The 23,082-nt window shown below is 43.3% G+C and overlaps 1 protein-coding gene across 1 annotated transcript in view; it reads left to right on the forward strand.

The window, feature by feature from the left end:
* Positions 1-22,338, forward strand: part of ADHFE1 (alcohol dehydrogenase iron containing 1) — a 32,981-nt gene extending 10,643 nt beyond the window's left edge. Inside the window, exons 8-14 of the mRNA NM_001101887.1 lie at positions 1-106; positions 3,987-4,139; positions 6,278-6,376; positions 9,391-9,469; positions 9,641-9,737; positions 12,162-12,319; positions 21,805-22,338. Of these exons, the coding sequence (NP_001095357.1) occupies positions 1-106; positions 3,987-4,139; positions 6,278-6,376; positions 9,391-9,469; positions 9,641-9,737; positions 12,162-12,319; positions 21,805-21,888 (776 nt within the window). The 3' untranslated portion in view covers positions 21,889-22,338. The remainder of the gene's footprint in view (positions 107-3,986; positions 4,140-6,277; positions 6,377-9,390; positions 9,470-9,640; positions 9,738-12,161; positions 12,320-21,804) is intronic.
* The last annotated feature ends 744 nt before the right edge of the window (positions 22,339-23,082 follow it).

Here is a 23,082-nt window from a genome sequence, read left to right on the forward strand (position 1 = left end):
GCATTGCTTCGCGAGCCATCAAACCCACACTCGGCCTGATTGATCCTCTACACACCCTGCACATGCCTGAGCGGGTGGTCGCCAACAGTGGCTTCGATGTGCTCTGGTAGGTACCCAGGCCCCCTGCAGGGGCTCTTTCGGGGACTCGGGTCAATGCACAGCACTTGACTGCTGAAAGCACTTACTAAGCTCTCAGTGATTGTGCTCCACAACCACCCTGGCTTTGGCTGTCATTATCTCCTTGCCTGGATGACAAGGCTGAAACTGTAGAGAGGAGGTGAGGTCCTGGGTGAGTCACAAAGCTGCTGGACCGGGCCAGCCACAGCTGCAACCATGGGATCAGAGAGACAGGTATGCAGCATCTCAAGCCCACAGCACCGCCTCTGCTGCATCAACCCAGGGCCCCCGGGCTGCAGCCAGAGGAAGAGAGCAGGGACAGGAGTGTCCACTTCCTGAGCTGGACAGGCTCACTGTCGGCACTTACACATCATCACTTCCCCACATCTCTGTGCCAGGCGGAAAAGAAAACTGAACTGGAGACGTTTAGCAACTCGCCCAGAGCCACAGCCTGTGTTCTCCTGGCTTTAGCTGCCATGTGCTGATGGCTCCCACATCCGTGTTTCTGCTCAAGTTCTGGGCACTCTGTTCCAGTGGCATCACAGGGACCCACGGGCACTTCACATTCAGCCGGCCCCAAAAGACTACCATCCATTTACACATGTATATTTCTTCCCCCATTTTAACATCTCTGAAATCAGGGCATATCTGTATATCTGCGGCATGCAGTATGGTTTTCTTCTTCAGTGGTACTTTTTAAAAATGGTGCATCTTATAATGCATGGCATCTTGGAGTTGATGAAATCTGACCATTCTCTCACCACCACCCCCTTACCCCTCACAGCTTCTCCTCCTGGGTTCCTCACCCTAGTGAGCAGCAGGACATAGTATGAGCTTATCCCTTGTCTCGTGCCTACACCTAGCCACAGAGCTCACCCTCATCTGCTTGAATCTCTCCCATCTGCTCCCTGCTCTCAAGCTTTATGGTCCCACCTCAGTTCAAGCCTGGATCCAGTGCAGCAGCCTCCTCATCAGTTTTTCTGCTCACATCCCATACTCCTTCCATCTGTCCTCCATACTGGCCTCAAGAAGCTTCCAGAATGCAATATGACCACTGCACACATACACACACATGCCCCTCTACCTTATCAGTCTCTCATTGCATTTCCACACCTCCTGTCTAAAGCCAAGTTTCTTTGGCCCTGGACTGTCCCCAGTGCTCAGCTCAGCTCTTTATCTGCTTGGAGAAGTCATCCTTCATTTCCACTGGGGCATCCTGCCCTTGATGGAGCCTTTGCTGACTGCCCCGCCTCCTCAAGAACCACTCTGCTTTGCTCCTCCCCACTGGGGGGCTGTGCCTTGCTTTGGAGATGCCCCTCTCTGCATGCTGTCTCTCTCACCGTTCCGTGAGCTTGGCGAGGACAGGACCATCTTACAGATTTCTGCATCCCTGTCCCTTAGCAAAGGGGCTGTCACGTCATAGGTACTCAGTTAACACCTGCTGAGTAAAATTCACACGAGCAGGGGGCAGCAGAGTTCGGGTTCATGTCCAGGTCTATCCCAGTCCATGGTCTGCTTTTCTCACTGCATTACGCTGCCTGCCAAGAAATGGGAGAAAACTGTGTCCAACTCCATCCTGGTCGATGTTGTCAGTGCTTTGGAGAGTTGTCCTCTAATAACTTGGAAATAAGGGAAATGAGATTACCCTCCCTAGCTGGGAACTGCATAATAAATATATTAATATAACAGACCAAAGCAGTCACGTGTAAGTGAATGACCCACAGACCCAAAGATTTTGCTGTCAATCAGAGGGGAGGGGAGTGAGTTCAGAACAAAAGACAGTGATGGCAGCGGCCCTTCCAAGGACTGACCACTGGAGAGCACACGTGGTCCAAGGAGAAGTCTGCCCCCGAGGCCCAGTGGCCTGTACTGAAGATGGACATACCCATATATTCAACCTTAGAAGCAGTGACCCTGGTTAGGGCTCCATGGGCCTTGTGATCATAAATTAGCATCCACAGCTTTGACAACAGGGAGAATAGATGTCATCTAGAAGACTCAGATGTCTGCCCCCCTCAGAGGTTCTATTTTCTCTTTTTTTTTTCTTTCAAAATACATTTTATTAATGGCATATGGAATTTAAAGTGAAGCAGTTTCTTTCCAGAGAGAAAGTAAGCCCTGACAGGTTATAAAAAAATGAGCAGATATGTCATAGCAAAAATACCGTCTCCAGTGTAAAGAGGCTAATAGGAATACTCTCCACCAAGGAAATGACTTTTTTTACCATGCTGACCACAGTGGACACCTAGTGGGTTCCACCCACAGCACTGGACAGTCATGGACAGAGGTTCTATTTCTTGTTGGAAATCAGTAATCAGACTTCCAAGTTTTACACAGTTTCCCTGGTAGCTCAGGTGGTAAAGAGTCTGCCTGCATGCGGGAGACCTGGGTTTGATCCCTGGGTCGGGAAGATCCCCTGAAGAAGGAAATGGCAACCTACTCCAGTATTCATGTCTGAAAAATCCCATGGATGGAGGAGTCTGGCACGCTACAGTCCATGGGGTCGCAAAGAGTTGGACACAACTGAGCGACTAACACTTCTGTGAGCTCAGTTCAGTGAATCTACCCCTGAAAGACAGATCAGTCTTGGGCCCAGAATCCAGATACACAATGGGCAGAGGTTCAACTCTCCACCTTGGCAGGCTTGTTACCACCCCTCCACCCCCCACGTGGACACCTCCTTACTGCTTTGCCCACATTTCCTATTTAGAACCACAAACCCATAGCTTTTGTCTACCAACTAATTCTTTTTGAAGTTCTAATACTTTGTTTCAAAAGATGTTATCTGCCTCTCACATGTAGAGGAGAGTAAACTCTCCATTCTAAGACTGAGAATGTTACTCACACACACAGTTCATGTTACACTGTGTTCCCGATGAGTCACTGATCTGGATGATTATGTTTATTCCCATCTTCTGCACTTGATTAGCTAGAATTCATGGCAGGCTGGTAGGTAAAGAAAACTCTGATACTTTGTTCTTAAAATAGCCAACCCTGAATTTAGGGCCTATAGGAAAAAGAAGTAGATTTTTTTTCAGGCCAAGCATTAATAATAATGGTGAATGATAAACTTTACAAAGTGCTGCTACGATATGCTAAGTAATTTACATGTGTCAATTTTCACATCAGCACCATGAAGAAAGACATACTATGAGCTATCCTCATCTTAGAATCACGAGGTGGATGGTGACTCTGCTGGTCCCAGGCCCACAGTGGGAAAGCCTGGTGCCAGAATTCACACCTGGGAGCTGACCCACTGCACTACACTCTTATTGGAGGCTAGTATAACTATTATGACCCTCCTTGGATAAGTAATATGGGATCTGATAAAGGGAGGATTTAAAATGGTAAATATACTTTAGAAGGAAGTCATTTTTCAGATTTAATGCTTTTCTTAACACAACTTAAATGTTTAAAAATTCAACATTATAAAGATATATTGGTACTAGAAAGGAACCATATGTAATCTTAACACATTCTGGTCAAAAACACAGTAGTGCTGTTAATGTCAACTTCACTGCATTGTTCTTCAGTCACTCAGTTGTGCCTGACCCTTTGTTACCCCCATGGACTGCAGCATGCCAGACTTCCTGTCTTTCACCGTCTCCTAGAGTTTGCTCAGACCCATGTCCACTGAGCTGATGATAGCATCCAACCATCTCATCCTCTGTCACTGTGTTAATTTCTATAATAAGTGATGACTGTCATGGACAAGAGACAGATTAGTGAGAGGCCTTGTGATTATCAGCACTACAAAGGCATATCCACGGGGGAGTGAGAACCAAGCATTCCGAGGCAGTTTGTGATCTGAATGAAGGGAAGGAAAAAGAGGATGCTTTCAACTGTGTATTTTGACTATTCCCTGCTAGCCACGCCCTGGAGTCCTACACTGCCCTCCCATATCACATGCGGAGCCCCTGCCCTTCAAGCCCTATCACTCGGCCAGCCTACCAGGGCAGCAACCCCATCAGTGACATCTGGGCAGTCCACGCACTGCGGATCGTTGCCAAGTATCTGAAGAGGTATGTTGTCCAGAAGGGACAGAAACAGGGCAAAAAAAAACCAGTTTCCACCTTCATGAAATGTGGCTCGCTAGATCCTGAAATGTCCTGAGCAAGCCTGTTCACCCAAAAAAGCAGTCACGGTGCATACAGAAGTACCAGAGACCAGCAACCTCTGGAGGGAGCCCCAAGGGGACAGATGAAAACCAGATCCCTCGATCTAGAAAGGCAAAGCCCAGGATGGGGACAACATGGGAGCCTGATTTATAAAGGATGCAGCTAGAAGGTTTTTTACGGGGCTTCCCAGGTAGCGCTAGTGGTAAAGAACTCACCTGCCAATGCAGGAGACATTAGAGACACAGGTTTGAACCCTGGGTTGGGAAGATCCCCTGGAGGAGGGTATGGCAACCCACTCCAGTATTCTTGCCTAGAGAATCCCATGGACAGAGGAGCCTGGCGGGCTACAGTCCATGGGGTCACAGAGTCAGACACGACTGAAGGAACTTAGCACAGCACATGCAGAAGGTTTGTTCATCAAAACCTCAAAACCAAAGCTGAGGGAGGTCCTTTGAGATTTGGTCACCAAGGGCAGAAATGAGAACCACGAGACAGATGTTGGTCCTGCCCCATCAGGCCTTGTCCAGGAGCACACAAGGTCGACCCATAAGCAAATGCACATGAACCTCAGTTTAAGAAATAAATGTCAGGTCTTCCCTGGTGGTCCAGTGGTTAAGACTCGGCACTTCCTCTGCAGAGGGTGCAGGTTTGATCCCTGGTCAAGGGACTAAGATTCCACATGTTGTATGGCACACCAAAAAGAAAAAAGAAAAAAATGTGTAGACAGAAAAGTCTTCCTGAAAAGATTCCCACAAGATTTTGAAAGATTTATGCATGAAACAGCCCTAATAGGCTCATGAGAGAGCAAAGATACACTTAGAGATGAAAAGTGATCCCTAAGACATTGAGACTTAGGCAAAGTCAAACTCATCTTTGTATTTATACACAACGGAGGGAAAGAAGAGGGCAGGTTTGGTCTAGATGTAACTACAGGGCCTCCTCTGGCTGGAGGGGTGGGGTCTAGGACCACATTTTGCAACAGATCTGGGAGAGGATCACGAACTATCGTGGACTCGCGGGGGCATCAGGGAACATCTGTCTGCATAGAAGCGGATACAGATTATGGCCGGTCACCATGTATGGAAGGGACACAGGCTCGGCAGAGCAGCAGTGGGAGGTGAGGGGGCAAAACGGACAGAGGAGAGGCCACAACTCCACCATCCACTACTTCATCTTGCTATTTGGGAATAAGGAACTGACCCTGGATTTTGGAAAGAGACAGTTGCCTGACTATTCCAGATAAAAGAAGGAGAAAGGCTGTGGCATTTTTATTTCAGAGCAGGAACCCTTATTCCAGGCAGAATCACAGAAAAGCAAGTGGGAAGTGGTTCCTTTGGCTGTCTCAGGCATTCCGCCCTGGGGCAGGGTCCTGGAAGCAGGAAGGCTCAACTACATCTGAAAGCGGCCTTTGAGAATTTGCCTTTCCCATATGGCACTGGGGAGGGATAGAGTGAGCGAAGGCTCGCCCTACAATAACATGCCACTTCCACAGTAAAAAGTATAAAAATAACATGCGGTTTGCAGATACCAAAAGAGGTCTCCAGTGGGTCCAGTTTGGGTGGTGCCACAGAAAGCATGATGTCTGGGCAGCTAGTCAGGCCTGTGGGTACCCCCAGGCGACAGGGACTCACTTCATCTAACTAGCCTAGACCCATGCATCCTGAGCATGTGTTTACTCTAGGTCCACTCACAACCACAGTCAAGGTCATTGACAAGTGAAGAAGAAGAATGAGTCTCAGGGCACTTTTCTAGAGCAGCTTTTGCAGTTTAAGGGTCAGTGCTTTCTTCCCTTGGTACTCTTATCACATGAGCAGCCTGACGGCATAATATATGCCTTTGCTCCAGCCACTGATGAGAAAATACATTTCCCTTCAATTTTCATCTAGAAGACAAGGTGTCATTTGAATAACTTGCCTAATTTTTCTTCAGTTTGAGTAGTGTTTTTTTTTTCCTCCCCCAGATCTTTCTCTAAGGTGGCTCTATATTTCAGTAGGAAATGCCAATGTTGATATGTTATTGTTATGTATTTATATCATCCACAGGGCTATCAGAAATCCTGATGATCTTGAAGCAAGGTCTAATATGCACTTGGCAAGTGCTTTTGCTGGCATTGGCTTTGGAAATGCTGGTGTTCATCTATGGTGAGCAAATCTGAGATTTTATTTCTTCACCTAAGCTATTGCTCTAAAATTTTATTTTAGTGTCTATCATTTGGGATGTGTTGTAAGATTTTAAACATGCTACAGAAAAAAGAAATTTAACTTAGGGTCCCATAATATTTTCTTAGCTCAAATGCAGTTTATTGGGTCATAGATTATTTTTTCTTTTTGGTAACAGCCTTATTGACATATTATTCATACCCTATAAAATTTGCCCATTAAAAATTTATAATTCAGTGGGTTTTAGTATATTCACAAGTTGTGCTACCATTACAATAATCAATTTAGAACATTTTGTCACCTTTGAAAGAAATCCCATATATCTTAACTGTCACCCACCAATCCTCCTATACCCCCAGTCTTAAACAACTACTAATCTACTTTGTCTCTATAGATTTGCCTTTTCCAGACATTTTATAGAATGGAAGCAAATGATATGTGGTCTTTTCTGTCTGGCTTTTTAAATTTAGCATCATGTTTCCATGGTTCATCCCATACACATTATCAGTACCTCTTTCCTTTTTCTTGCCAAGTAATGTTCTATTGCATGGATATACCACATTTTATTTACTCATCAGACGATGGACATTTGGGTTGTTTCCACTTTTTGGCTATTATTAATAGTGCTGTTATAAATAATCATGTATAAGTTTTCCTGTGGACATACATTTCACATCTATGGGGTATATACCTAGGAGTGAAATTGCTGGGTCACGTGGTAACTCTGTGTTTACATTCTGAGGCACTGCCAGGCTGTTTTCCAAAGAGGCTGTACTGTTTTGCATTCCCACCAGCAGTGGATGGGGGTTATGATTTCTCCACATCTTTGGCACCTGTTATGGATTTTTCAAACACCAAACGTAGGATTTTCTTCTTCTGATCTCTCTCAAAAAGAAAGGAATTAGAATATTTGTTGATAGCCCAGAATTAATCTGTTTGATCAGAAATGTATTGGTATGTTGCTTTAAAATTGAAAACCAGTGAACATGGAAAATTAAGAATTGTCCCTTGCCCTGTATGGGAGGGGAGTCTGGAAGAGAATGGATACATGTATGTGTATCGTTGCATCCCTTTGCTGTTTACCTGAAACTATCACAACATTGTTCATTGGCAATATCCCAATACAAAATAAAAAGTTTTTTAAAAGAATTGGCCTTTGCTAGGGAAGTGCAATGAAATGGTCACCCTCAAACTCGGCTGCTGAGAGGAGCACAGATTGGCACCAACTTTCTAAGAAGCAAATGAGCAAAATCTACCCAGAGCTTGGAAAATGTCTCTACCCTTTGCCCCATGAATTCTACTTTTAGGAATGTAGCTGAAAGAAATACTCATGATATGATCAAAGACTTTCCTTATGAGGATATTCATCTAAAAAGTTATTTATAATTGAAAATTTTAAGAATAACGTAAATTCCCAACAGTTTGGGAATGGTTAACTAAATTTCAGTATTCAAAGAATAAACCATCAAAAGTAATGTTTTAAAAGAGTAAAAATTATATGGGAAAGTATTTTTAAAGAATAATAAGTAACTATATGCATGCATGCTAAGTTGCTTCAATCATGTTCGACTTTCTGTGACCCCATGGACTGTAGCCCACCAGCTCCTCTGTCCATGGAGATTCTCCAGGCAAGAATACTGGAGTGGGTTGCCATGCCCTCCTCCAGGGGATCTTCTCAACCCAGAGATCGAACCTGTGTCTCTTACATCTCCTACATTGGCAGGCAGGTTCTTTACCTCCAGCGCCACCTGGGAAGCCCTAAGTCAACAGCAGTGTTTAAAACTGAATGCACAATGCAATCATAAATTAAAGATATGTGTAAGAAGACTAGAAGGGAATATTCTATAATGGTTATCTTGAAGAAATAGGATTATGGATCATTTTTATTTTTTACAACAAATATATATATATAATGGTTAAGAGAAATCAAACTAAAATATTGGATACTGTTAGAAAGGTACTTTAAAAGCTACATGAATCCTTTCATATAGTGGAAGAACACCAAGCCATAATTTCCTGAATACTATGGAGCCTGAAAATGGTAAAGCACGTTCCTATCCAACAACTCAGAGAGCTTATACCTTCTGATCTGCTTTATGAGTGATGACAGGCATGGGGCATCTTTTTTTTGGATAACCATACAATTCACCAAAACACTTCATCTTTCTATGAAATATAAATTTTTTACTAAGAACAAAGTAATCCAATAAAACCCACATTAACAGACTAACAGACCCTTTTACTATTGTAAAGCATTTCATTTTCAAAATATCAATTGTAAAGATATTAACTTCTCACAGTGTTTATCTCCTGGGTCATCTTATAAACTATTATATTGTCCTATTTGTTCACTAAGAATTTGAGAGTTTTCCCATTAAAACAAACAGAAAAAATCCCCACAAATGAAAACCATGGTGCCTTTTCTCGATAGCCTTACAGACTGAAATAATCATGTATGACTCAGTTCCCATTAGTACGTAGCATTTAAAAGAACGTATTAATCACTGGCAAGATGGATCGCTGGCGGAACAAGCTTGCACGTCTAGCACAGTACATCTTGGTTCATAAAACTCCCACCAACATATTCAGTTTGTGAAGGAGCACATTGCCAAGGCTGTGCCGAGCAAGATAGAAAATGCATACCCTGAAGATTGTTTTAAAAAAAAACACTTCAAAGTGAATTCTTGATTTCTTCAAGATCATAAGGTTAACCAATGTGCTCAAGGAGCAACTTCTATGTCAGTACTTTTTAATGGCGTGTAGTTCTATCAACATTTGATTTTGAACATTTCAGTAGTTTTGTCAATGAATATGCCAAATATCAATTGCATAATAATATATCCTTATAGGAATCAAAGAAAACAGAACATCTAACCTTGTGGGTTAATGATACTGTCAAGAGACTGTGAGGGGCTCTTCCATAAGAGTATCTTTGTATTGTTAACTTAAATTACTGTTAGATATATATCAATATAAGGACTTTATTTTTTTTCTAGCCATGGAATGTCTTACCCAATTTCTGGCTTAGTGAAGACTTATAAAGCAAAGGATTACAATGTGGATCATCCCCTGGTGGTAAAATCATAATAAATGCCTTAATTTAATCTTAGATTCCTGTCAATTGCCATCAGTGTTTTTTGTCAATTCTTGATTGTTTGGAATACAGGATAAAGTAATTTAATATCTAGAATATTAGGCTGAAGACCAGCCTTGCCCCAGCAGTCACCATGTTTCCTTTCTCCCCAGCCTCATGGCCTTTCTGTGGTGCTCACCTCCCCAGCAGTGTTCACATTTACATCACAGATGTTTCCTGAGCGGCACTTGGAAGTGGCAGAAATATTGGGTATGAACCGTTCATCATAACTCTGTGACCCACATCTATGGAGCGTTTCCTAAGATTGTTTCTGAAGATAAGCCATAAAGACTAATACCAAAAATACTGATTTGAGATAATCTAATAATAAAATGCCAGCGACCTTCCCAGATTCCTATCTAGCACTACAATTCTGTAATTTTGTGTTTCTAAGAGTCTATTAGCAATGAAATGGAACTAGGTATTTCTTACTTTAAGTTTATAGTAATAATATTTCCACTGTTTTTATCTCCAAGGAAAGTTAAATTCTGTATACTATTCATGTTACTAGTGATTCTTGTTTTAATAGGAAATAAAGTGAGTCTAAATCAGGAAGTAACAGTAAATTCCCAATTATAGAGAACCTAAACAACTAGAAACTTCATAAAAAGTTCCCCAGAGAAGAATCTGTTTGCTATTCTGTTGATAAATCATGTCTATAATAAGATACCCACAGTGCCTTTTGAATCTTACAAGAAATACATTTATGATCACTTTGTGTGTGCTCAGTCGCTCAGTCATGTCTGACTCTTTGTGACCCCATGGACTGTAGCCCACCAGGTTCCTCTGTCCTTGGAATTTCCCAGGTAAGAATACCAGAGTGGGTTGTCATTTCCTCCTCCAGGGGATCTTCCCGACCCAGAGATCAAACCGTCCCCTCTTGCATTGGCAGGCGGATTCTTTATCACTGAGCCACCTGGGAAATTAGCCATTATATACTTTGATTCCCTGTAATCAAAATCAATAATGTATCTTAGATCATTTTAACTTTATACCCATCTGTTCTCTTTCCTACCTTCTCTTTTTTTCTAAAACACTTCTTATGAAAACCTGGAGGTTTGGATGGTGTGTTTTATGGCAGCAATCTTGAGAACATAAAAACCTCATAAACCCCATTTCGTGTGTCACCCTCCACTTAATCCACATTTGAGCTACCTCTATGTAATACAGACTGGTCTTGTCAGGCAAGCTCTACTTTCTGTCCAGCTGCTCTCCCAACTAGCTCTGTATCTCGTTCTATTTATACCTTTTCCTGGATTTCTTAAACAGCTCTCTCTGTCAGAGAACAGAGAGGCTAAACCTAATCTACATGGAGGCACACCATACATACTAGTCTCTTTTTGACCAATACAGAGAAAGTGGACTTGGACTATAGCATGGGGCATTTTGGATAATAAATAGTGCTACAATCTGTTCGCAGATTGCTTCCCTTCCTGGCAGTGAACGTGTCCAGCTGGAATAGATGAGGGACAAGGGTGCTAAGGGTTTGGGATTGGTTCTCTTCATCTGAGAACTGTCACTGCCACCCTGGCTGAGGGCAGAACCCCCTGGCCCTTCCAGACTGACATCTCTATGATTGTGTGCATTAATTAGTAATCATGTCCAAATTGTTGTTCACTCGCTCAGTCGTATCTAACTCTTCGCGACCCCATGAACTGCAGCACGCCAGGTTTCCCCGTCCATCACCGTCTCCCAGAGTTTGCTCAGATTCATGTCCATTGAGTCAATGATACCATCCAACCATCTTCTGCCCTTGCAAATCTCCAACCCTTGGCAGCCTCCTTCCTTATTCACTGATATGATTGAAGTTCACTGCTCAGTCATGCCCAACTCCTGGTGACCCCATGGACTGTTGCCCACCTGGCTCCTCTGTTCATGGGATTTCCCTAGGTAAGAACACTGGAGTGGGTTGCCATTCCTACATATTAAATACTGCTTTCTAAAAGACTCCTTGTTCTTAAATTTGCCCGAAAGGTTCTGTAAAAGATATTTAAAGGAACTTGCCCTTTGGCAACAGAGCCCAAAACAATTCTCTAGCCATAGACAGGAGATATATTCCTTCTCTGGCCATACTGAATCCATTTGTCATCTCATTTTCCTCCTTTCTGGCAGTCAGTGGCAGAGTTTTTTGAACTTCTGTCTTGTCTCACAAGGTGTTTGCACAGGGCTTGTCTTTTCTTCAGCTGTGACTGTGAGAAGGGACACTGAAAGCATAGACCTCTAGATGTCAGCAGATTCCAAGTCCTGAAAGTTACATAAACTGTTTTCTCCTACAGATTTTCTCAATCCTCCTCAGCCAAACGCCAGCCTTCTTTCTTGGTCTCCTTCCTGTGCCTCTTTTCTTGGCTCTGTTCCTCTTCTTCCCACCACACAGCGGGCCAGCTGCCCATTGGAGATGTGAGAGCCAAGTGAGCCCGCAGCCCGCACCCCGGCTCCTCTCTGGAGGGGCTCCCAGGCTGGCCCATCTCTGGCGGGGCTGGCCGCTGGGCCGGTCCTCCACGGGGAGGCACAGCGGCGCCCTTGTCCTGGGGTGAGGGAGCCGGCAGCAGGTTATGTATTCAGCGAGCCTGGGGCTGAATCACACCCAGGGCTGGCTTCCCCCTCTCGCTACAGTCAGTGCTTTGTGTCTTCCAGGAGCTGACACCCGCACTGCCAGGAGGCCAGATGCTGGGCCTGTCTTGGCAGACACGCTGCGGAAATTCTTATTCGATCTGGATGTGGATGACGGCCTGGCTGCCATTGGCTACTCCAAGGCCGACATCCCCGAGCTGGTGAAAGGAACGCTGCCCCAGGTAAGAGACACAGCCATCTTCACTCCTGTCTGAGAAGCACCGAGCTGCAGGAGAGACGGGGTCCATCTGGGACATCTTAGAGGGGGAGATGGAAACCCAGATCTACCCACACCAGGCAACAGCTCCCCATTTCCCCACTGAAAGGGGTCAAGGCCCCCTCACCCTTCTTCTTCCATAAACTGTGGCTTGTGTGAAGCTTTGATGATGTAACGAAGGGATCCTTTACAAAAATTTAAGACAAAAACAACCAAGCTTATTTCGAGTATAGCAGAATTTATTTCCCTTTTCTCCATTTCTGCTCTTTCAAGAGTCCCCTATGAAACTATATGAAGTTAAAAGGATCACTAATGTTCTTTGCCAGTATAGAGTTACAAATTCTACTACTTTGTGAAGAACAGACATGGCCTTTAAATGAAGATGATGACGAAATCACTTTTTAACTTATTTTAGATCTTGTAGATTCTATACATATACATATGTATACATATCTGTGTCACTTTGGGTCTTATTTTTATGTTCCTGAAGAATTTAAACCTAGCAGCTGTCCTTTACGTGGTAGAACCATAACAGATGTAAAGTTTCCCCTCTCAAGGCTCTTATGAAGAGAGTTTATTCCCCTTTGGATGTTTCCATTTAAGATCAGATACCCAGGTGGTAGAGCACCAGAACCTAATAGCCCAAGACCCTGTTCATTGTAATTTACCATAAAATAGAGAGCTCAGAGCCATGAGATGCCACCATGCTTACCAGGTCCAGAGCACTCACTAAGTCCTCCTATCCAAGATGGGAAAAGCAAGGATCACTTAAACACTGTAAGGATACACAGAAAAGATAAAAACTCTAATTCAAAAAGATAAATGCACCCCAATGTTCATAGCAGCACTATTCACAGTAGCCAAGACACGGAAAAAAACCTAAGTGCCCATCAACAGATGTACTGGCTTAAGAAGATGTGGTACATATATAAAATGGAATATTACTCAGTTGTAAAAGAATGAAATATTGTCATTTGCAGCAACATGGATGACCTAGAGAATATCGTACTAAGTGAAGTAAGTCAGACAGAGAAAGACAAATATATGATATCATTTATATGTGGGAATATAAAAAAACAATACAAATGAATCTATATACAGAACAGATATAGACTCACAGACATAGAAAACAAAGTTATAGTTACCGAAGGGGAAAGGGAAAGAGGAAGGGATAAATTAGACATACGGGATTAACAGATACAAACTGCTGCTAAGTCGCTTCAGTTGTGTCCGACTCTGTGAGACTCCATAGACGGCAGCCCACCAGGCTCCCCCATCCTTGGGATTCTCCAGGCAAGAACACTGGAGTGGGTTGCCTTTTCCTTCTCCAGTGAACGAAAGTGAAAAGTGAAAGAGAAGTCGCTCAGTCATGTCCAACTCTTAGTGACCCCATGGACTGCAGCCTACCAGGCTCCTCCATCCTTGGGATTTTCCAGGCAAGAGTATTGGAGTGGGGTGCCATTGCCTTCTCCAAACAGATACAAACTACTATATATAAAATAGATAAGCAATAAGGATTTATTGTATAGCACAGCAAACTATATTTATTATCTTATAATAGTCTATGGGAAAGTTATCTGTGTTTATATATATGCATGCATGCTATGTTGCTTCAGTCATGTCTGACTCTTGGTGACCCCACGGACTATAGCCCACCAGGCTCCTCTGTCCATGGAATTCTCTAGGCAAGAATACTGGAGTGGGTTGCCATGCTCTCTTCCAGGGGATCTTTCCAACCCAGGGATTAAATCCATGTCTCCTGCATTGGCAGGCAGATTCTTTACCTCTGAGCCACCTGGGAAGCCCCATGTGTGTACGTATGTATATTCAGTTATATATATATATATTCAGATATATATATATATACGTATATATATACATATATACTTTGCTATACACCTGAGACTAACACAATATTATAAATCAAATATACTCCTATTTAAAAAAACACTGTGAGGATAAGGCAGTTCTCCCCAAAGTCATGACATTCATGTATCAATCCTTGACATTGTTGTTTAGTCACTAAGTCATGTCTGACTCTTGCGACTCCATGGACTGTATAGCCTTCCAGGCTCCTCTGTCCATAGGATTTTCCAGGCAAGAATATTGAAGTGGGTTGCCATTTCCTTCTCCATCACTGACATTGCAACAGAGTGAACAGCTAGACTCTCCACTCACACAGCATCCTGCTGACCACAGTGGCAATGCTTTTCCCTCAGCCCATTTCAGTTAAGCAAAGGTCTCAGACTTGCTTCTTCTCCACTTAGCAAGTACTGAGAATGTCAAAGACCTCCCATAATACCATAATATCATGTTTGTATGGATTGGGTTCACAGACTTACCTGTCCGTAGGAGCCAGGTAAATAATAGCAGTGAACAAAGTACTTTTTGTTCACTAGGGAATGGTGGGGACTTTGGTGAACTGGAAAGTACACAATCCATTTCATTGGGTGAGCAGCTTTTCAGCTACAATTTATTATCACCAAACATAAATTCAGGTCCCAGTGATGGCAGAAATTGCAATTTTTAAGAGAAGTCAGCAGTTGGGATGTTTGTATTGAATTCCCTGATTTCCCAGTGTACAAACAAAACATGGCCCATGGGCACCAGTTTTCCTGATTTAGGGTCAGGCCCAGAGTAGGCTCAGTTGCAACCAAAAATGTAAATGAATGAGAAAAAGAGGAATCTCTAAGAGACCCTGGTTCTAAACCATTGTCCTAACCTGTAAGTCCAAGGGACTAAATTTAAAAAAAAAAAAAAAAAAAAAACCATCACAATTGTTTTATCCAAACCTACTAAAGTTCCATGAAGTTAGGACCCTGTTTTGTTCATTCATCTTCTACAGCACCTGACATGAGCTCACAAACATCTTAAAGGGGCAGCCCTCTCCTGTCCATATGAGCTTAATGACTGAATGGTGGACACTTTTTGAGCAATTTCCTTAGACTTAATAGGACTCAGCCAATGACAAAGATCCATGAAAGCCCATTCAGTGACATCAGAGATCAAGTGGTCACTGTGATTTTGATGACTGGCTCTTATAGTTCCTATAGCATGGTCACAACAATAGTATCCACTCTTCAGGAGGTCCTCTGAAAAGCTGTGCTTATTTATCCCAGGAAAGTGTCCAGGAATACATGTTGTTCATTAGCCTCCAAGAATCAGATCAGTTGCTCAGTCGTGTCCGACTCTTTGCGACCCCATGAATCGCAGCACGCCAGGCCTCCCTGTCCATCACCGACTCCCGGAGTTCACTCAGACTCACGTCCATCGAGTCAGTGATGCCATCCAGCCATCTCATCCTCTGGTGTCCCCTTCTCCTCTTGCCCCCAATCCCTCCCAGCATCAGAGTCTTTTCCAATGAGTCAACTCTTCGCATAAGGTGGCCAAAAGTACTGGAGTTTCAGCTTTAGCATCATTCCTTCCAAAGAAATCCCAGGGCTGATCTCCTTCAGAATGGACTGGTTGGATCTCCTTGCAGTCCAAGGGACTCTCAAGAGTCTTCTCCAACACCACAGTTCAAAAGCATCAATTCTTCGGCGCTCAGCCTTCTTCACAGTCCAACTCTCACCTCCATACATGACCACAGGAAAAACCATAGCCTTGACTAGACAGACCTTTGTTGGCAAAGTAATGTCTCTGCTTTTGAATATGCTATCTAGGTTGGTCATAACTTTCCTTCCAAGGAGTAAGCGTCTTTTAATTTCATGGCTGCAGTCACCATCTGTAGTGATTTTGGAGCCCAGAAAAATAAAGTCTGACCCTGGTTTCCACTGTTTCCCTATCTAAGAATAGTATCCATCATTTTCAGATGAAACTGGATGATGTGCTGTGCTGTGCTTAGTCACTCAGTCATGTCCGACTCTTTGCAACCCCACGAACTGTATCCTGCCAGGTTCCTCTGTCCATGGGGATTCTCCAGGCAAGAATACTGGAGTGGGTAGCCTATCCCTTCTCCAGGGGATCTCCCCTACCCAGGAATAGAACCAGGATCTCCTGCATTGCAGGTAGATTCTTTACCAGCTGAGCTACCAGGGAAGCCCAAAACTGGGTGATAGTCTCAGCCATTTAATTGCTAGTGACCATGCATCTTCTAGCCATCAGCACACACCAGCAGGTGTGGACAGTTTTAATTCTACTCTACCCAGGCTTCCACTTGCAAAAGCTGTTCCAAATGGCAACAGGTCCAGACTAACACCCAAGACCATCCGCTAAAATAGCAAGTTAATTAGGTATCATTCTGAAAGCCTCAGTGCACATGCCATACCGGGAAATGACAGATAGCAGACTAATTTCTTAGTTTCACAAAGGATGCGAGGTAAATTGAATCTTTTGAATACAAGTCATGTCTGTAAAGTAGGAAGCCAGGATTTCCTTCAGCTGTGTTCATAAAGCAGCCCCCAACCGGATGCTGCCTTTTTTCCCTTTGATCATGTTTTCACGATTAGGAGAAACACAGTTCGTTTGAATTCACTGGCGCTCGTTCAATTTTGAAGTCAACATGAGAGATTTATATGTGTATAAGGGGAAGGAGGGATAGTCATAGGACTTTAAAAGGAATCTTAGGAATAAGCTTGTCTATTTTGCAGTTGAATTACTGTTGGATTTTTGTTTAGTTTTTGGATTTTGTCGGGGGGAGGTTTGCCATGAATATTTTGCAGGAATGCTATGGCAGTTTCAGAATGGTACACACTCAACAGACTCATCTTCACTTGTTAGTGTCTACAGGACTTAAGGTGGTGGGAGGGATACACTGGTTGCTGCAGAGAACATCACCAGAAAGGATGTTTTGTGTAGTTGATACTCGATAAGGCTTCTTTTACGTTCAGCAAAGGGGAATCAGTCTTCGCTGGAAGGAACAACCAGGCCAGTCATTCCTGACCAAACACCACAGCCCCTACTGATGGCAACACACAGGAGCCCGGAGGATAGAGGTGTCCAGTCACCATGGCTTGGCTGCTCGGGGGCAGGCAAAAATACATGAATCTTCCGGGCTGGATTTCTGAAACCTCTGGAAAGTAACATTTACATCTCAAATCAAAACATCTCATTACTGAGAAGAGCTGGGGACCAAAGTGAGCACTTCCACTCCCTGGCAGACAGGCCCATTGAAATGTTGCTTTATGAATGAGCTAAAAGTGGTAGTCTGAATTTATTTCGGTGTCTGCGTTACTCACTTGTCCTTCAGTCTTGTGTGTCTATAAATAAGAGCATGGTACGGAGCATGTCTGATTTCTCAGATATTAGCTTTTACAGGGCACGGCTGATCTGTGCAAGGAAATATCACAGACCTTACCCCCATGGAACCAGTTGTTTGTTGTTGTTGTTTAGCAGTGAAGTCATGTCTGTTTTGTGACCCCTTGGACTGTAGCCCGCCAGGCTTCTCTGTCCATGGGATTTCTCAGGCAAGAACAGTGGAGTGGGCTGCCATTTCCTTCTCCAGAGGTTCTTCCCAACCCAGGGATCGAACCTGTGTCTCTTATGTCTCCTGCATTGGCAGGCAGGTTCTTTACCACTGAGCAACCAGGGAAGCCTGGAACCAATTTTTGGGAGTCAGAAATGTGAAAAAGAAACTGAGCTCAGCTTGGCCTGAGCTAAGAGTCCTGAACTATGTCACCCAAGATGAACAGGGTTGTTTTAAGGGCCCTTGAATCTTCCCCTGTGGCTCAGCCTGCAATGCAGGAGATTCGGGTTTGTCCCTGGGTCAAGAAGATTCCCTGGGGGAGGGTGTAGCAACCCACTCCAGTATTCTTGCCTGGAGAATTCCATGGATGGAGGAGCCTGGCAGGCTACAGTCCTTACGGTTGCAAACAGTTGGACACGACTGAAGCGACTGAGCACTCACGCACAAGGGCCCTTGAGCTCATCAGATAAGACTCTGCTGTTATGAACAGAATGTGGCCATTTTCAGCCACAGCAAATACCCAACTTCAGTCCCGGACCTGCCACAAACAAGCATGTACATAAGTCACCATGAACAAGTCTCTGCCTTGCTGTGGATTTTCAAAATTCTTTAGCATCTGTACAAGATGTGTTGGGATAAGAGCTTTACCTTGGCTTCACCCATGCTCTTCAGCAATGTCCCTGAGCCTTCTTCTATCTGTCCATCCATTCCTTTTTTTTTCTATTGTGGTAAAACATACCTGACATAAAATTTACTATTTTAATCATTTTTAAGTATACAACTCAATGCCATTAAGTACACGTAAGTGGTATGCAACCATCAGCACTATCCATTTCCAGGACTTTTATTTTTTCATTTTCAGAATTTTTTGGCTGCGTTGGATTGTCCTTGCTGCATGCAGGTTTCCTCTGGTTGCGGCAAGCAGGGGTTACTCTCTAACCGCAGTGCACGGGTTTCTCGTTTCAGTGGTCTCTCTTGTTGTGGAGCACCAGCTCTGGGGTGCACTGCTGCGGTGGTTGTAGCACGTGGACTCAGTCATTGCATGCTCGTGGGCGTGCCCCAGATCAGGGATCAAACCGGTGTCTGCGCACTGCAAGGCGGATTCTTAACCACCAGGGAAGCCCCCAGAATTTTTAAGTCAGGCCAGATAGCAGCTCTTCTCTATCGCTGAATGGTAAACAGTAACTCCCCACACTCAGAGGAAGAGTCCCCGCCTGGGGCAGCCTCTATTCTTTCTAGCACTCTGAATTTGCCTATCCTAGGTACTTCATGTAAGTGGAATCATACAGTATTTGTCCTTTTGTGTCTGCATCATGTCTTCACTTAGCATAATGCCTTCAGTGTGTCAGAATGCCATTCCTTCTTATGGCTGAATAACATTTCGTCATGTGGATAGGCCACATTTTGTTTATCTGTTCAACTGCAGTTGGGCACTTGGGTTGTTCCCACTGTTCAGCTATTGTGAATAGTGCAAGTATGAACATCAGTGTACAAGTATCTGTTTTAGTCCTTGCTTTCAGTTCACCTGGGTATATATCCAAGGAATAGACGTGTTGTGTTTAACTGACAAGCTGCCATAATGGCTGTACCATTTACATTCTCACCAACAATGCACGAGGGTTCCAGTTTCTCTGCAGCTTCACCATTATTTTCCATTTTTTGGATAGCCATCCCAATAGGTATGAATGGTAACTCACGGTTTTCACTTGTATTTTCCTAATGACATTGAGCATCATTTCATCTGCTGGTTAGCTACATATCTTCTTTGAAGAAACATCTATTCAAGTCCCTTGTCTATTTTTGAGTTGAGTTGTTTGGAGTTTTTAGCTATTTAGTTGTAGCAATTATGTATCTATTTTGGATACTAACCCCTTATTAGATATACATATGATTTGAAAATATTTTCTCCCATTCTGTAAAGTTGTCTTTTCACTCTTGATATAGTGTCCCTTGAGGCATAAAAGTTTTAAATTTTGATGTAGTCCAGTTTATCTCTTTTTTCTTTTGTTGCCTGTTTGCTGATGTCATATCCAAGAAATCACTGCCAAACCCAGTCATTAACATTTTCCCATTTTCTTCTAAGAGTTTTAAGGTTTTAGCTCTTACATTTAGGTCTTTATATTTAGATGCTTTAAAGTTAATTTTTTTTAATGCATCCTTCGTTCTTTTCATTCTTACTTTTACCTGACAAATACTTATTGGCATCTTAATATATATCATGAATTGTATGGGATACAGCTAAGAAAATAAAAGTCCCTTCCATCCCTCATGGATCTTACATTCTAGTGAGGAAGACAGACAATAGACATCTGATCAAATCTATAAATAAGATATGAATGAAATCACTTCACATAATGATGAGCAGTCTGAAGGAGTCCTGGGTGATGAGATAGTGATTTCACATGGGACAGTGTGGCGGGAACTCCAGCGGATGTGGTCAGAGAAGGCCTCTGATTGGAGGCTGAGGCAGCTGGGTGAAGAGCTGAGAGAAGCATTTCAGGCAGAGGGGAAAGACCCTGAGATACGGTGAAGACAGCATTTTCATGGGACTGAAAAGGGATGCTGGGTCCACGTGAGTTGAGTGAGTGTGAGAAGAATCAGAGCTGGGGTGAGAAGCAGGGCCAGGTCTGGCTGGGGTTAGGGGATATGGTTTTGTTCTTCTAATTGCATTGGAGGGCGTTAAGTAAGGAAATGGTGTGATCAGACTTGTAATGCGGGACCATCACTCTGGCTGCCATGGGGGAGAATGACCTGAAGAGGATGAGAGTGGAGCAAAAGTGGAAGTAGCTCTTAGAGGATTTTCAGTAGGACAGGAGCATGCAGTGAGTAAGACAGGCTGTGATGGACGGAGAGGTGAGAAGTGGTCTGATTGGGGATTTATTTGGCAGGTAAATCTGACAGACTTGCTGATGGCCTGAACTTGCAGAGAACAGAAAGGGCAATCAAAGATGACTCCTAGGGACTTCACTGGTGGTCCAGTGGCTAAGACTTCATGTTCCCAATGCAGGGGGCCTGGGTTCGATCCCTGGTCAGTGAACTAGGTCCCACATGTTGCAACTAAATATCCTTCGTGCTACAACTAAGCCCTGGAGCAGCCAAATAGTTTTTTTTTTTTTTTAAAGGGATGACTCTAGGTTTTTGCCTAAGGAAAAGTGGAAGGTGGAGTCAGGTCCTATATTGTACATGTGAACCTTGAGATGCCAGTGTCCCCTCCTGCTATCTTTATTCATCCAGTAACTGTTGAGCACCTGTTTGCTGTGTGGGGTGCTGGCCGCAGCCCTGCCCCCTGGACCTTCCCCCTTCTACCAGGTGTGCCCCCACACCAGTGCTCATCACAGAAAACAGACCCAGAGACCCACAAAAACCCAACCAAACACTGGCATGTTTCTTAATTTCATTTAGGCCTGGAAATCTGGGGGTAAGGAGCCACTGACAGGACTGACCATAGCAGTAGGAGGGGCTGGTGTCTTTGCTGACTCGGCTCAATGATCACTGGAGAAATTAAGGGAATCATGGAATTTGTTTGAGGAGGTAGAGATAAAATCTTAGTTAATTTTTTTTTTTTTAAGTCACTTGTTGCCCGCAGCCTGAAAGTTAATGTCCTGGTGAAGTCCTTCTTAGTATACCTTAAGTCCAAGTTGCAAAGTCTTTGAAGTCAAGGATGACCCTGTTCTGTTTTCCTTGGCAGCACATGCAGGGCTTGGGGCCGTGCCCTCTGCACAGGGAGAGCCTGGCAGGGGTGCCTGATCCACATAGCTTGGTCACTGTAGGTGGTGTTTTTCCCGAAGCTGAAGAGCTTCTGAATATTTGGGTAGAAGGCCCTCAGGCAACAGTAATGGCTTTTGAAAGCTTTGTGGGAAAGAGGTCTCACTTGATAAATTCTGAGTTGGGAATCAGCGAGTACGAAGCCAATAAGAAATATGACTTTCAAAACTATGACTACTATCAAGTCACTGTTTCTCATGACTGAGTTAATTTACATACAAGTAGCTTTTACAAACTGTCTTTGCAAAGCCCTGGGTAACTATTTTTGTTTACTGTTTCAGGAAAGAGTCACCAAGCTTGCACCACGCCCTCAGTCAGAAGAGGATCTATCTGCTCTGTTTGAAGCATCAATGAAACTGTATTAATTTTCATTTTCACTGAAAGAACTACCCTTGGCCATCATAGTTCTGATAACAGAAGTTGATCTAGCAAGAATTTTGTCTTTTCACCTCCACATATAACTCCCTCGTTACCAGCTTGAATGTGATATAAATTTATCCTGTAGAAGATTCTCTGATGCTCCAAATCCAGCTACTTCCATAGGGCAGCCTGGACAAACGCCCACCATGATGGACCCTCAGACAGACTTCAGGGATCCATGTTCTTACCCCAAACCCTGCAGACTGCCCTTGCTCCATGGATCAAAAGGGCAAATACTCAATATCTACCAAAAATGTTAATGCATGTACTCTTTGCCCAGTAATCAACCCCACATCTAGAAATGTATTCTATAAAATTCTAGCACAAGTGTGTAAAGAAATATGGCAAGAGTGTTTCTGGCAGCACATTTTCTAATAATAAAATATTTGAAAGAACTTAAGTATTCATTAATAGTGTATAGATAAATACATCATGTGTGCTCAGTTGTTCAGTCGTGTCCAACTCTTTTCGACCCCATAGACTGTAGCCCACCCCTCTGTCCGTGGGATTTCCTGGGCAAGAATACTGGAGCTGGTTGCCATTTCCTCCTCCAGGAAATCTGACCAACCCCAGGGATCACACCCGATTCTCCTGCATCTGCATCTCCTGCATTGGCAGGCAGGTTCTTTACCACTAGCACCACCTGGAAAGCTCTAGGTTTCAGTGTACCTGCATATTTATCTGTATTTTAAATTGGATTAAAGTTTTAATCAAGTGAAGTACATAATTACATCAAGATTTTTTAAAAAACAGATGAGAAGGGCATTACTGTGCCATTCAACCTGCCTGGGGCAGGTTTATCTCTTTAAACATCTTTGTTTACTTGGGATTTTAAAAATAACATTTAAATATTGTTTATTGGGCAGGTGGTCTTCTCTAATTACACACATAAAACATGTTCAGTACCAAAACCTGGTAACACAAAGAAACACAGAAGAAAACATTTGTTCACAATGTGCCATCCAGAAGATAATCACCACTAAAAAATAACAAAAATTTAAAATATATGTTCTCCCTATAATTTGTGCACATATATAGTTATAGATAATTATATGTATACATATGTATTTATATTTTTTTAAACTTAGAATCACTGAGGTGTAATTTTAGTTCCTATAGAATGAATGTTCAAATTCTTT

This window comes from Bos taurus, chromosome 14 (assembly GCF_002263795.3).
Source record: "Bos taurus isolate L1 Dominette 01449 registration number 42190680 breed Hereford chromosome 14, ARS-UCD2.0, whole genome shotgun sequence".
Taxonomy (NCBI): Eukaryota; Metazoa; Chordata; class Mammalia; order Artiodactyla; family Bovidae; genus Bos; species Bos taurus.